General features: G+C 36.6%; 1 protein-coding gene across 9 annotated transcripts in view; it reads right to left on the reverse strand.

Moving 5' to 3' along the window:
* Positions 1-254: 254 nt before the first annotated feature.
* XRCC4 (X-ray repair cross complementing 4) overlaps positions 255-14350 on the reverse strand; it is a 124613-nt gene continuing 110517 nt past the window's right edge. For 8 of the 9 annotated variants that reach the window (XM_026070470.1, XM_026070475.1, XM_026070476.1 and 5 more), the window contains one exon: positions 255-520. In XM_026070470.1, coding sequence (XP_025926255.1) covers positions 372-520 — 149 coding nt within the window. In that variant the 3' untranslated portion in view covers positions 255-371. Of the gene's footprint in view, positions 521-4749; positions 4813-14350 lie in introns of those variants that run through there. The other variant, XM_026070479.1, reaches the window with a different exon arrangement.

The following is a 14350-nucleotide window of genomic DNA, read 5'->3' on the forward strand; positions in this document are numbered from 1 at the left end:
AGAAATTATAAAGATACTCCTAATATTATCACTTTTTGTGACAACAACTTAATTCATGCTCTGCATCTTAGTTTGATACTTGCTATGAATGCTTAAACTAGTTCAAGTCACTTAAAGGAAAGACTTTTACTACTATCATTTTAGAGATGTATTAGCATCAGTAACTCCTTGGGCCTGACTTTATGTAATCATTCACACCTGTTCAAAGTTGGGTAAAATTCCTGTAAATCACTATATATGAAAGGCACCACAACAGAACTCAGATACTCCGAAATACTACGAAGTTGCACAAGAAAACACAAAAAAGAAACAAATACATAACCTTCCAACATTTGTAGGTATAATAACACTCAAATATATTTGAAAATTACTTACTTTTCCTTCGCTGGTAGTTCTGCCTCATAAGCTGCCACTTTAGCTCCTGTCCCAGCAGGCTTTACTACCCTTTGCCTTCGCTTTCGTGTCGGAGCGGCATCAACGACGTCTGGGCTACTCAGCATGGAGTCTCTTCGTTCAGCTGCTGCCAAAAGGAAAAAGACCAAAGTTGAAGAGAACATGGAAGCATTACAAGATAATTCTTCAAATATTTTTGCTTATTCTTATAAAATCTCCCTCTATGCTGGTAGGATGGATTCAGACTTGATAGCAATTGCTATCTTGCAGTAAAACAAACAGAAGGATGATACAAAGTGAAATTCAAACAGACCAAATTTAAACTAGAAAAACAGCTTCCCTTGACCTCTATATGTAGTCAGATGAGAGTAAGAAGGATTTTTAAATGTTCTGTGAAGGACCAGAAATTTCCTGAAGGTCTCCTGATCCCTCCTTGTAGACTCTCTAGTAACTAGAGAGGCAGCCTACAAAGTCTAGTTTCACCTAGCTGAAGTTAGTCTTTGTAATCTACAAAATAATTGACAAAGATGGGCACATAGCACAGGAAAAAGGAGCTCAGGACTAGCAATTCTGCTCACAGCATGGCTTTATTCAGACCCTCAGTCTGTAGTTATGAGCAACAATATAAATCCAAAACAAAAGGGAGTTGTATGATTTTCAATAGTTGTAAGGAAAAACCTTTGTGAGAAGCTTATTTGCTGTGGTCAGGTACAGGATTTTGTCATGCAGAAGTTATCCTGCTACCACTGGGCCATAAAACCTCAAGAGTTCTGCTGGAGACTCCCTGAAGACATTGGCCAGAGAAGGATGGGCAACCCCGTGCCTGTTCACAGAGGCAAAGCATCCTCTGGCTGGAGCAAACCGCAGTATTGAAAGGGAGAATGTCAGCTCCCTGTTCTGCCCGCGGAACAGACGACCCTGCTTCCATGGCAGCTTTCTTACTCAACAGCAAATCTTTCAAATGCTGAAAAGTAGCTGCAGTCCCAAAAGGCAGATGTAGAGAATCCCTAACTCCTTGCAACCTCAAACTGGATAGCAAGTGTAGGCTTCTACTCACTCCTCTGCTTATGATACGTAAAGTAAGCTGTATCCAGATTCATTCACCTACAATTTTCACTTCCATTATTACTGCATAAACAGTAATTCATCACGAAAATTCATAAAAGATGCATTGTCTAAATTTAAAAAACAATCCTCTGTCTTTTTTGACAGTTATCTGATTATTCGAAGCTTGCATGTCAAGATGGTCAGATCCTTCCTTAAGCTAAAATCCTCTGTTCCTTACTACTGTTATACATACAGAAGATATGTAGATATTTTTATGCCAGCTATCAACATTCTGTAGTATGCTTTTATTTGATGTGCCTGCTTTAAAAATAAAATCTTTAATCACTTTGAATATTTAAGATAATGATATCCAGAATAGCACACATTTCAACTGAAATATATTAAATAATGATGTGGTGACTGAGGCTGATGCTATTATGGTAACTTCCCTGACTACTTCTTTCTGTGCATTTTAGGAAGGTTTAACCTGTACATGGATGAAAGACAGTATAATTTGAGATTCAATACCAAAGATTTTCACATGAAAGTAAATAATGGGTCCTATTTCTTCATTCCTTTCAAATTTGTTATCCATCTTTACAGAACGGAAACAGGAAGAAAATATGCAACCCACAAGTAATATTTTAATTTTTTCTCAAAAAAGGTGTTTCTGATTCAGAAAGCCATTAAATTAAACCTACAAACACAGGCTCCTGACAGCCAACTACTGCTTGAAGTTAAGCATATACTTAATTATCAGAACCCTCCTAGCTTATAACAACATTGCACTACACTACATCAGAGATTTACAGATCTTTGCAGAGTGACAACAGGTATTAGCTGATACGTTTCTAAGTCAGAAGCTAATTAACAGGTTTCAAAGTCCAACACAGACAAGGTACACTGCCTGTAATAAATGTTGAAAAGGGTTAAGTTACAGCCTAACCTTCCATACTAAACTTTAACTAGCTCTGTATACTGTCCCAGTGCTAAATGTTGAAAACATGTCAATTATTGTTAATTACTGTTTATTGATGACATATTCAAAGTAGTATACCTAACGCTTATATGAATACTGTTCAGTATATATATTTCAACATCACTTCCTAAAGGTAACGCTTTCTTAATTAATGCACAAAATAATTTATTGTCAGGAACCAACACAGCAACAAACTTAAGTAATTTGATTATCATAGTTCTTATCTTCCTTGCTGCCATTCTCCTCTCACACTGTCTGCTCTTGCCAAAAAGTAGATCCAAAGGTTAACTACATATACAACAATAACGCAATGCTGCTGTTAAATAATGTCTCTGTGTTTCTACTTGTGTAACATTTAATGGTTCTCCTTAGACAGCAGCTCATGCTCAGCATAGCTTAATGTTTAGATGTAAATCCTGTTTGTCTTCCACAACGGTCCCATTGATGCTCATGTGAGAAAACAAAAAAGAAATGTTAACCTTTGCAGCATACTGCATTTATGCCTAACCTCAGGCTGGGAAAGGGTGTCAGTTCTGTACTAAACATCTCAGTTTAATCTTTCCCATGAAAACAAATTTTGGTCTTAYGATCTGTTAAAGCAAAGCAGAATAAAAGATATTCACCTAAATGATTCAAGTTAACTAACCTCTGCAGTAAAACTGAGAATTTCTATTGTGAGAAAATTTCTTTCTTTTAATGATACCAAGAAGGCAGCTTCTCATTCAGGTAGTACAAAATGTGATCTTATGATGCATAGTAGTAGACTGTTTCATGTATAATAGTAGATCGCCACAGACTGTTTTTTTTAGCCATGCTACGTCTAAGGTTAGACCTGCGAATGAAAAGATGACATATGTTTGAAGCTCGGAGTATCAAGCATCACCCACTACTGCTGCTCAGAAATGAATCCCAATAATGGATTTACTTATAGTTTTTGACTAAAAGTCAAACAAAGCTTAAGCAAAATAATATTCATTGCTTGACACAAAAGCACATGCAATAATGGGAGATAGTCTTGAATATAAAACTTGTTTTTCATTCTGAAAATTCCTTCCTTTCCCTCTAAATTTAATGAACATTTCAAGAAGTTTTCTTTACCTATCACTAAAATGTTTCTTGCTTTTATATTATTTACTACAATATGAATGACCATTATGCTTTTTAGAAAAATAGTAGCAATTTAAGTATAAAAAAGGGTGCTGTATGAAGAAAGCCAGTTAATAAATCCCATAAAACAACAAGTGCTGATCACATAAAGGAAGCGTTCCCAATATACAACATACCTTCTGCAGGTGAATAGCTGCAAGTAATAAGACTGATAAGAGAGTAAGAAAGGGAAACATGATATTGTTTGGTGGACAGACTAAATTAAAATTAAATTAAAAACACAGGATAGTGTAGAGAAGATTTTAAAGTGAAAACTTAAATATCTTTCTTTGCTTTCGAAGAATCAGAATTAAATTAAATCAATAGTCCTATAAAGTTGGGAAAGGGAAATAGAAGACATCTCTCCACCAACACAGAAAAAATGCCAGGACCCATTCTCCGAGTCTGAGGACAGTCGGTATACACCACCTTGCAGCCACACAGTAAAATCCTCCTCCTTCCCAAAACAGTGCCACCTCTTCCAAACAGTTTGTTGAGTCTCCGGGCAGCCAGGTTCTGCCTGAGGAGCTGCCTGGCTGTAGCTGGTGCAGAGCAAGGTCACGCCAGGGACGTGCTAACGGTGAAACGGTGGGGACAACTGTGCTCGAGTGCCAGCTCCGAGGCCCGTGCCCTGGCATTACTTGGTTTACAGGCCATAGCCAGGCGCGCTGTCCTTTCGAAATCTAGTCACTCCATGATATGAGCAAGATGGGGGACGAGTGAGGCGAGGGGACAAGGCACACACGGGCACTCACTCGCCGGCCTTTGCCCGGCTGCCTGGTTTGCTAAGATAGATGCTTAACAGAAGCTCTGTCAGTAAATTTATGTTCAGTAACAAAATGTCAGTGATCTTCAACATTCAGAGAAAACAGCAAAGAACCTAAAGAACAAAGAATCTGAAGTGAGGGACACCTTCCAACTTTTCCCAGTTTACTAAAAGAATTAGAACAAGGTTTAATTTATTATTTTTGCATTATTGAGAGACTAAGAGAAAAGAGCGCATATCTGACATCAGAACGAGATCTTTATAACACTCATATACATATTCATATACATGTGTTTTCATATATATATATATATATATAAACACTCTGCTATAATGTGCTTTAAGACAGATTAAGCTTGTACTTTTTTGCTGTAAAAAAGATGTTTGAATTAAGAATAGTCTAGCTCTGCCAAATCTAGACAGACCTTGAAGGAAGAGAATGTGAAATGTCAAAGCACAGGCTGTGGAGACACTGTGATCCCTGAAAAATACAGACATTTAAAAATTAATTTTTGTAACTTGGTTGTAGATGGACAGTCCAGTTGTATTTTAAAATATTTATTCTCTCTCAGACTTTTGCATTACTTTATTTTAGTTTACAAAAGTCAATTGTTAAAAAAATGAAACAAAACAAAAAACTTTGAATCCCTCAGACTCACCTTGCAGTTGGAAAAAAATAAAACTTCATTCCTTGTACATCATCACCTGTAATGAGAATTCTACAGCTACAACTTATATAATTGTTAACAACAGTGCTGCCGTTACATGAGAGAATAGAATCTAGATCCTTCTCTGACTAAGGCTCTATTGTCATAAAAGGACTAAAAAACTGTACTAAAAGCTTAGCTTTGCCATAAAACATGTATAGGGCATAAAGCAAACAAAATTTGAGTAGAAACATTCCAAATTTAAACAATTCATTTTCCTACAATGACCTAACTTCACACATGTAGAAAATGTACTCTGAACATCTGTACTCCTAAAAGCTGTAGTGCCAACAAAAAAACTAGTATTTGATGAGATTTTACATATTGGAAACAGTCACAGACAACTCTTTCCTTCCCTTCATCCTGCTAAAATGTAGAACATTAAGACGTAACTAAGGTCATTCAAATCTGATAATTAAATTTAACGAATTCACGTTGTGCAGAATATCTAGTAAAGCTGTCACATTTGCTTAGCTAAACTGTCCCTTGTAGGCCCAGTTTGAAACCACGTATTCCAATAATACTTTGCACTCTGTGGCCAACTTTTAACACAACATAGGTGAAGGCAGAATCTGGGCCCTGCTATTTACAGTTGAAACAACATCTTAGTGTGCTGATTTGCTTACACTTCTATCCTGTTGGTAATTAGCATCAAATATGCCATACGATTTTTTCAGATACATTTGTCTCACTTGATTCAATGGTTTTCTCTCTCTCAGCGTTTATATTGCTCATCATGCTAAGTTACATTAGATTGGGAAGTGTGTGCGTGTGTGTACACGCGTATGTTTGCACATAATTATTTATTGGTGGTCAGAATTTTTTTCCTTTGCAAATACAGCCATATAGTTATAGCTCTCATGGGGTTAGTCTGACTGTTTATAATACATAATATTAATTCTAGCTTATTCACTCACCGCCAAAAAAGAGATGCTGCAAAGGGAAGCATGTTTGAACAATGTATCGCTATCAGATCTATGCTATTAAATTATCAGGACAAAAAGACAATGATAATTTTTAAAATAATCATCACTATCAAATGGATTCAACAACATTTAAATTCCTTGTGTGAACCACAAATAAAATGCATTTATCATTCTAAAATTGCTTTGCTGACAAAAAGGAATTTGCATTTAGAAAAAGAAATGTTTTGTCTTTGGATTAGAACAGAACAAGGAAGATTTACATAGGACATGGACACTTCATCCTCAAGATGACACTGCTCTGTATTTAAATCTTCTATCCCGGAGATTTTTTTTTTAGAGAATACTACAAAAATCTGTCAGTATTATTTTCTGTTCTAAATGAAAATTTACTTGATTCCATTCTCTTCAGAGTAATAAAGGACTTGTAAAAAGTGTTATGAAAATTTGTTCGTATTATCAGATATTTATGCTATCATAGGTCTACTAAATTCCTCTGAGGCCCACTGTTTACTGCATTTTCCAGCTGAACTTGATTCTGTTTAAATCCAGGCAGCATCTGTTGCTCAATAAAGTTATTCTACTGAACTTCTAAGCTCTACTATCCCACTTTAATGAAGCAGATGATTTAACTTAAAGTCCCTTGCTCAAGGTTCATTTTATTTAGTTTTAGAAATCACCAAGTTGCATATAAAACAATTACTGCCGCCTCTGCTTCTGCCTTAGCACAGCATTGGTGCTGATAAAGTAGAGTGAAAGGGGACAAAGTGCTCACAAACCCATCACCTAAAGAGCACTAGGACAGCTGCTCCCCAAGCCATGAAAAAAAAGCAAGGGAACAGAACTCATCACTTTAATCCTTGACTATAGTGTAACTTCAGTAATTATGCAGTTTCTCCATCTCAGCCTAATTCCTGAGGGATCACCATAGCCATAGCTGATAATAATTAGCATCTCTGACATTCTCAGCAGAGAGTCTCCTAAATGAATGGGTATGGAAATGACCATGTATCTCACTGATGTAGGCAATTCCTATAAATTAGGATTAAGTCATATTTGACAGGCAATTCAGGAAACACCACTTCTAACCACACTAAAATTATCCTAGATACACACATTCTGGCCATAATCGGGCATTTTCTTCTTCCAAGAAATAGATCTATTTAGATCATTCAGAGATCCAAAATTAAACATATATATTCATGGCTCATGCATATTCTTCAGTGAAAATAACAGGAATGCGTCACTACTTCAATTTTAGGAAAACAGTAAGAACCATACTCCACTCCTTTTGTTCTGTTCTACTTTATATTTCACTCTTTGTATAAAATTGGATATACTGTACCATAATTCCCTGGGGCCTGAAGGCAGTCGAGACTGCAGTTCTATAAATTCTCTGTCAGTTAGTTATTAATGTTTATTTTTATAAAGAATATCTCCATGGTAAGTGTTTATGATGACACATTTTAAAACAACTCCAGCAAAAAGTTTAGATCTAGCTATACAAAATTTATAAATTGTATCCAGTTCAGTAAGGAAGTTTACATTTCACCCTGCTAGACTGCATTACCACAGTATCACTGACAACATGTCCTAAGCCTTAACATGTAGACTCTTCTGTTTGCAAAGCCAATTCATTTTATGATATCACCTTTTTTCAAAGACATTTTAAATACAATTCTTTTCTTTAATTAAAGAAAGCTTATTTCAAACCTGCAGGGAAAATTCAAGTTAAAATAAAAATTTAGTTAAAATAAAGTTTCCTCCTCAACGCTTATTTATATGAGACAACTCAGTCCTCATCTGTTACCAGTTCATATTGTCTTGAAATTAGATGGCAAAAAAATTCAGGCCAAGTTTGACAAGCAAATAAGAAGTTTGGTAAAGAAGCATGAAAAAGTATCTTTTCATATATCAGAATATCGGGAGGAGAAAGGAAATGTGTTTTCACAAATATCTGCAGAGACTCTGAAGGAGCACATTAATTTTAATCATAATAACCATGATCTCTTACAGAAACCCACCTTTTAAAAATACTTTGATACGGGATATTTCACTGAGCAACGCATATTTCATTAGATATTAATTTTCAGTAACCCAGAATAATGTATGTTGCTAAAATATTTTAGTAACACCATAAATCTAACAAAGTCATTGGTTTTAAACATTTTCAAAGGTAATGATTTGTAAGTATCCTAGTAATTTTGAAAATCCTCCTTGTATGTAGCATACAAAAATTTCTCCAGTCCCTACAAATTAGTACCTGCCTTGCAATATAACAATGAAAGCTTTATAAGGTGCTCAAATCTTTCCTGACATGGGTCGCAGGTAGAGGCTCCGTTATGAAGTGGGGAAAGCTAAGAGATTGTAATTTTGATATCTGAAACCTAAAGATTAAAGTTGCTTTCCCTGCTTCATTTTTTGTGTGCGCTTGACAGAACCAATGAAAACGTTGGTGACTCAGATGCTGTTTGTGTCTTTTGACTAGCCAAAGGCCGTTCAATGAAGAGTTAGGCTGTGCAGTAACAGCGTGCTGCAGCCTTTCGATAGTCTACTGAAAGGCCAAATTTATTACACGTAGTCTTAGAAATCCTTTTCCATTTCCAACTGTTGAACCTTTTTGAAATTCTGTACTAATAACAGCCTGATGAAGCTAATTTGTGTACCATGCTTGGATGGATACATGGTCAGCTAGCACACCAGCACGTACAAGTTCAGACAAAAGCATTTAAGCAGTCTTCATGTGAAAAGGTTTAGATGAGCTCACTGTTCCGGGTGTGCCTATTTGCTAGTCATTCTCTGGACTCCCTTGATGTTCTATTTGGATCATCTGTACCACCAAGGGTGGAGGTAGGAAGTTTCTGAATGGTGTCCCCAGGAGACATTAAACAACATGCAGGTCAAGTAACCAAAACAACAAAACAGGCAGATAAAAGAATTTWAAAAATGAAGCTCAGAAAAGCTTTGAAAAAAAACTTCTGGGCCATGATCTTTCAATCCATGTTGAGGTAATGGAGCCTAAAGTCATTTTTCACTAACCATATAACATAGATACCTTGTGACTGGAATTCCAGCTAAAATTGGCATCATTTTTCCTCCAGTGAATTGTTCTGATGTCTGTAGTTTATATTGCTGAGCCCACCCTGTTGACCCAGGCCCTGGCACTGACAGTGTTGGGTTTCCAAAGATCAGCTCTAAGGTTACCTCATATGTCAGGTAGTATTTCTCATATGTCTAACCTCTAGCTGTGTGGAACCTGACATTTGAAAGCCAGTCCTAAAGAAGAGTTTGAACACTGGTAATTATATTAATTATTTACTGATTGCAAACCAGTGAGAGATTGCTTTGTTAACCTTTGTGTAAAATGATCATTTATAATGCTATTTAGGAAGGGAAGATAAAGTAGTATAGCTGTTTATGAGCACTTTGAAACTGAGTTTCTGGATTAATATTAATTAATGGAAAACCTTATGCTCCTAGAATAACAATATTTAAACCCCAGAAGTAAGGAGAAGTATATCTACTCCTGTGCTAACTTCTTCACTTAAAATCAGTATCTCTTGGACAATGAAATATATAACAAACTGAAAGGATTTGTGAACAGTAAAGCCTTTTGACTTTTTTCTTCCTTTTAGATGAAGTATTAGGTTGCTCTTGTGCTTCAATAGTCTTTAGATTGAACAGTTTGCCTCCGGGGGGAGGAGGGGGGGGGGTGCAAGCTGCATTCAGACCATAGCCTACCTAATGCCCCAAAGTTGCTCCACAGTGCTTTGAAATAGCTGGAGCTTAGATTCTTCTGCCACAAGAATGATTTCTTATACTATTAAATAAATTTTGAGGAAATCAATGCAATTCAAGGAAAGGCACAAACTGCAATAACTCTTGAAAATGGACATTATCATCCTGCTGGCATTTTATAGTGAATAAATTATTAACCTTTCCTAATAACTTCATTGTATGATATCTGCTAAGGTACCTGAAGATGTTTTCAAATATATTATAGATTACCATTTTTTGGTATGAATATTTTCACTTTAGGTTGAACAAATGTTTCAGGTAAAAAATTCTAAAATAAGAATCTGTATTTAAACAGGAACTATGCCTGTCCATGTTTTACTAGATACTAGTAACAGTACAATAAAATTTAAACAGATATTACATGCATTACATGCATTTATATGGCAAAATATACTCATATAATGTGTGATCCTATCTGTTTTCTATGAGAGACAGAAAGACACAGATTTCAAGCTTAAAAACCACTTACTCTAAAAGTTAATGACACTAATGATGTCCTTATCCCTTCATAAGGATATGCAATTTTAACCTTGGAACACAAATCAGCTACATTAAAACTGACCTTACATGTGAATGTACATAATTAATGATTGAATAAAGCTGAATCATTCAAAATTTCATCATCAGAGGAAAAATGTTGAGAAAGCCTTAAAGGAGTACAAAGAAAATGGAACGTCTCCTGCAGTTTACACAGTGGTTCTGTATCACTAACAATGTTAGCGGAAGTAGTCAAGAGTGGGTAGTTACTCAGAAAACTACTAATGTTTTTTAACTCGAGTTTCCCAATTCTAATTCTGTGTATGGTTGTGGTGACTAAAAGTCATCTTCACTAACAGCTGTTCTGTAGTTCATGTGAAACTATACAGTTTGGTCAAGCTCCCAGGGAATATTTAATTACTGGTTACTTGCTGTTGCTCAAATGATACTTAAGTACCTAAACATGGATAAAATCTCCTAGAATCTGTAACTAGAAATTAAGCTTAATCATTTATTCCCAACACTCGTACTCTAGCATTCCGCGCTGTGAATAACTTTGTAAGGATCAAAGTTAGCTAATGGACAGGGTGCTCATCAGGACGAGGTTTCTACCCCTGATTCTACTAATGACCTTGAAGAAAAATTCATGCTTCAGTTCCTTATGTGTGAAGCAAAAGCAATGTTTATTTTGTAAAATATCTTTATGCTGAGGACCATGCAAGCCTGGTCCAAAGAACACAGGCATCCCTGTTAACCCCAGAAGAGCTAAGTATTATTCCCGTAGACACTTTCTGGTAATTGTGGTAAAGCACAAACACATGGCAGATGAGGCAGGTAGGCAAGCAGGCCTGCTGTGCAGGGTTGGTTTGGTTCATCTCTGCCCAGCACTCCTGGAGCTGGGACTGCTGCGACACGTGGTTCAGAGGCATCAGCCCACGCTGCACACCAGCACTGACCCCACAGGCAGTGGCGGGGTGACAAGCAGGAGAAGGCAACAACAGCAGCCCAATATCTGCATGTATGCAGGGCCTCTGGAGGACCAAGAGGGCAAGGAGGCCAGTAGGCTAATCCTGCATGGAGTAAACAGTGAGTCTTGGGGCAGGTAGGCATGAGGAAATAGCCGGTTTGGTCAGGTGAGGCTTGGTCACAAATAAGGTTGGGATCTAATGGCCTAATGAGCCGTTCCAATGGTCAACATGACTCTTGAGCAGCTGAAAGATCATAAAATGTTATAATCTACTAGTCAATGTGATAGAAAGAGCCTGAAAAGGTAAAGTCCAATGCAAATCAAACAGGATCAAAGTCATGTCAGTATTATAAGCAGTAAAAATCAAGGAAATAAATTTAGATACTAATGGATCAAAACTCTGCATTGGTTTTTTTTTTTTTTGAAAAGTAAACCTAAGTCCCAAGTGTTTCTCTTGAATACTAAAGTGAAAAACAGGAAATGAGACTTGACTCCATGATACATCCTTGGAAAAGCCTGTGCTTTGCTCCAGAGTCCTGCGAGTTTCAGCGATGACTACCAAAAATTTTGGGTGAAGCACAAAAGATTTGGTACTGCCTTCTTTTCTCATGGTTGTCTTTTTCATCTTTTCCCCTCTCCTCTTTCTTTCTGCCTTTAACTAGCCTTGAGATAAAGTTAGTGCACTGAGATGACCGATAAAAGGAGCTCACTGCCCAGAAAGTGACTACATGAGGTCCCTGACAGAACTTTAAAATGAGACCTAACCCATTCCTTCTGAAAGACTGGCTCAGAAAAGCTGGTGCCCTACCTGATAACCTTCCTACAGAAGGGATTTCTGAAATATATCTCATGCTTTTTGTATGTATATACCTATCTTTCCAAATTTAATATGTTATAAATTCTTTATTTTTATTGTATATTCTTTTTACGTTGTACCACCAGCTCTTCCAAACTCTGGCATGCATTTTCTAATGTTTGCTATATACCAACCAAGAAAGTTTGCCTGAGGTCTCTAAGGTCATTTGCCAGGAACAAAGTTCTATTTACATGATTAACTTTCTGGACCCATCTATTTCTATTGAAAGTAACAGAAAACCTCTACAAAATCAAAGACATACCATGAATAGTATCCAGAAATAACTGTTAGCTACCTGCTTTTTTCATATGCAGTGACTTCTAAAAGGCTTTTCATGCTGTGAATTTAAAGACAGCATTTAAGATGTCATTATGGCATGTCTTTATATACTGCTGCCATTAGGGTCTTCATAATGGATTCAGAAATGATGAACATAGAAGGTGCATGTGTCTCAGTCAGACATGACATTAACACTAACGTTTTTATGGCAGATGCACTGGCACAATTTCAATCAACATCACAGGATAATTTTGCTGTGGAAAATGCTACAGGTAATTTGGGTTATTCTAAGAGGTTTTTCTTCCTGAGAATACAGGCATTTAAAGAAATTCAAAGATCTCAAAGAATACTTCAAGAACAGCAATGCATTAATATTTATTATAACACTTACTGAGCAATGCACATAGAAATGGATAAAGATAGGCCATATGATACATATGTTGCACAATTTAAACATTTATTCAACATTTATTAATCCATCATAAATGGATCATAAAACTTCTTATTGGAGCCGAGACCTGAGTTTACATTCTGACCTGCACTGTGATTCTTCACCAGGTCCCTGGCCACCTGCAGAGTTCTACCAATCTGCCTGGACTTCACATGCATGCAACATCACAACTACACAGGTCACAGCTGAAGACACAGTTAGAAAGGAGTTCAACTCCAGAAGCTTTACCCCACATTATGAAATTATCTATGAAACACATTGTTACTGTTTTACTTCACAATGGTAAAAATGAATGACAAGAGAATATGGTAAATTGCCTGGCCCCAAGTTAATCAGACCATAGAGATATAGAGCCAGGGAGGAAGATGAAGTTACTGTGTGGTGTAGGGGTAGAAGTCACAGCCGGAGTTGTTATACAGAACAGACTTTGTTCCCCTGGGATCTGCTAACTCCAAGATAGTCTTCCCATATGGTGAAAACTCCACTTTTCGATGACAAAAAAACAGGATCATGCCCTGAGCTGCGCTAATGTTCCATATATCCTTCCTTGGCCAAAGTCCCTACAAGTCACTAATGCCAAAAGACGCTAWGCAAATCTCTTATTAAAATGGAAAAGACAATGTTTTTGTTACCAAAAAACACAAAACAATGTTTATTCAAGCCTAGGAAGCATACTGTCTTCTCCTGATAAACAATCTTAGTACCTAGTCTTTCTGATGTTCAAATCAGTCTTTTGCAGAGTGCAGCAATCTGAGAAATTATTTACAGTAGAACATAGCTTGGACCAGCAAAGCTTCATTCAATTTCTCTGCCCCTCCCTCAGTAAGCAGTGATTCTAATAAATGAGGAAATTATATACAGGGATAATATGTTGGCACGTAATATTTTGTTGGCATGTAATATTATTATAATATGTTGGCACTGTAATGCTAATAGGGGATCATTAAAAAAGGTAATGCAGTCTCTAAGTAAAGAGAGCCTGGAGAAAACAATGTAAATGCACACTCCTTTCCCCACAACTGCTCAGCTCAAGCTTAATTTACAGACATCAAGGTTACCAGAATAGTACTCCAAAAGTCGGGAGCCAAATAAACCTCCTTTCCACAGGAAAGGACAGGAATATATGTGCAGATCATCCCATGTAAGGGAGAGGAAATGCATTCAGATTGATTATTTTGTTTACAAGACCAAAAATAACTTTGAGTTATTTTTGAGTATCTGAAATAAGAGGTAGGGGAGTGTTCACTTTAAGAGAGAACTGTGAAGGCATCCAAATCAATTCAGCAATTAGCCATGGCAAATTGAACACTTGTTTAACTGATGACTCCAAGAACAACTTCTAGTTAAAAAAAACAAAAAACAGGAATAAATAGCATATACACTGCTTCAGATTAAGAAAAACAGAATGTTAGAACCAGCAGACAATTTAGTTTAACAGACTCCTTCAGAGTGAGAAAATTTTTCCTTTGGCACCTTGCTGCAGGGAGAATGAAGGGATGAATCACTGAGGTAAAGCAGATACTAAACTCTAGTGAAAGAATATCATAAGACTTAATGATTT

This window comes from Apteryx rowi, unplaced genomic scaffold (assembly GCF_003343035.1).
Source record: "Apteryx rowi isolate R43461 unplaced genomic scaffold, aptRow1 scaffold_310, whole genome shotgun sequence".
NCBI lineage: Eukaryota > Metazoa > Chordata > Aves > Apterygiformes > Apterygidae > Apteryx > Apteryx rowi.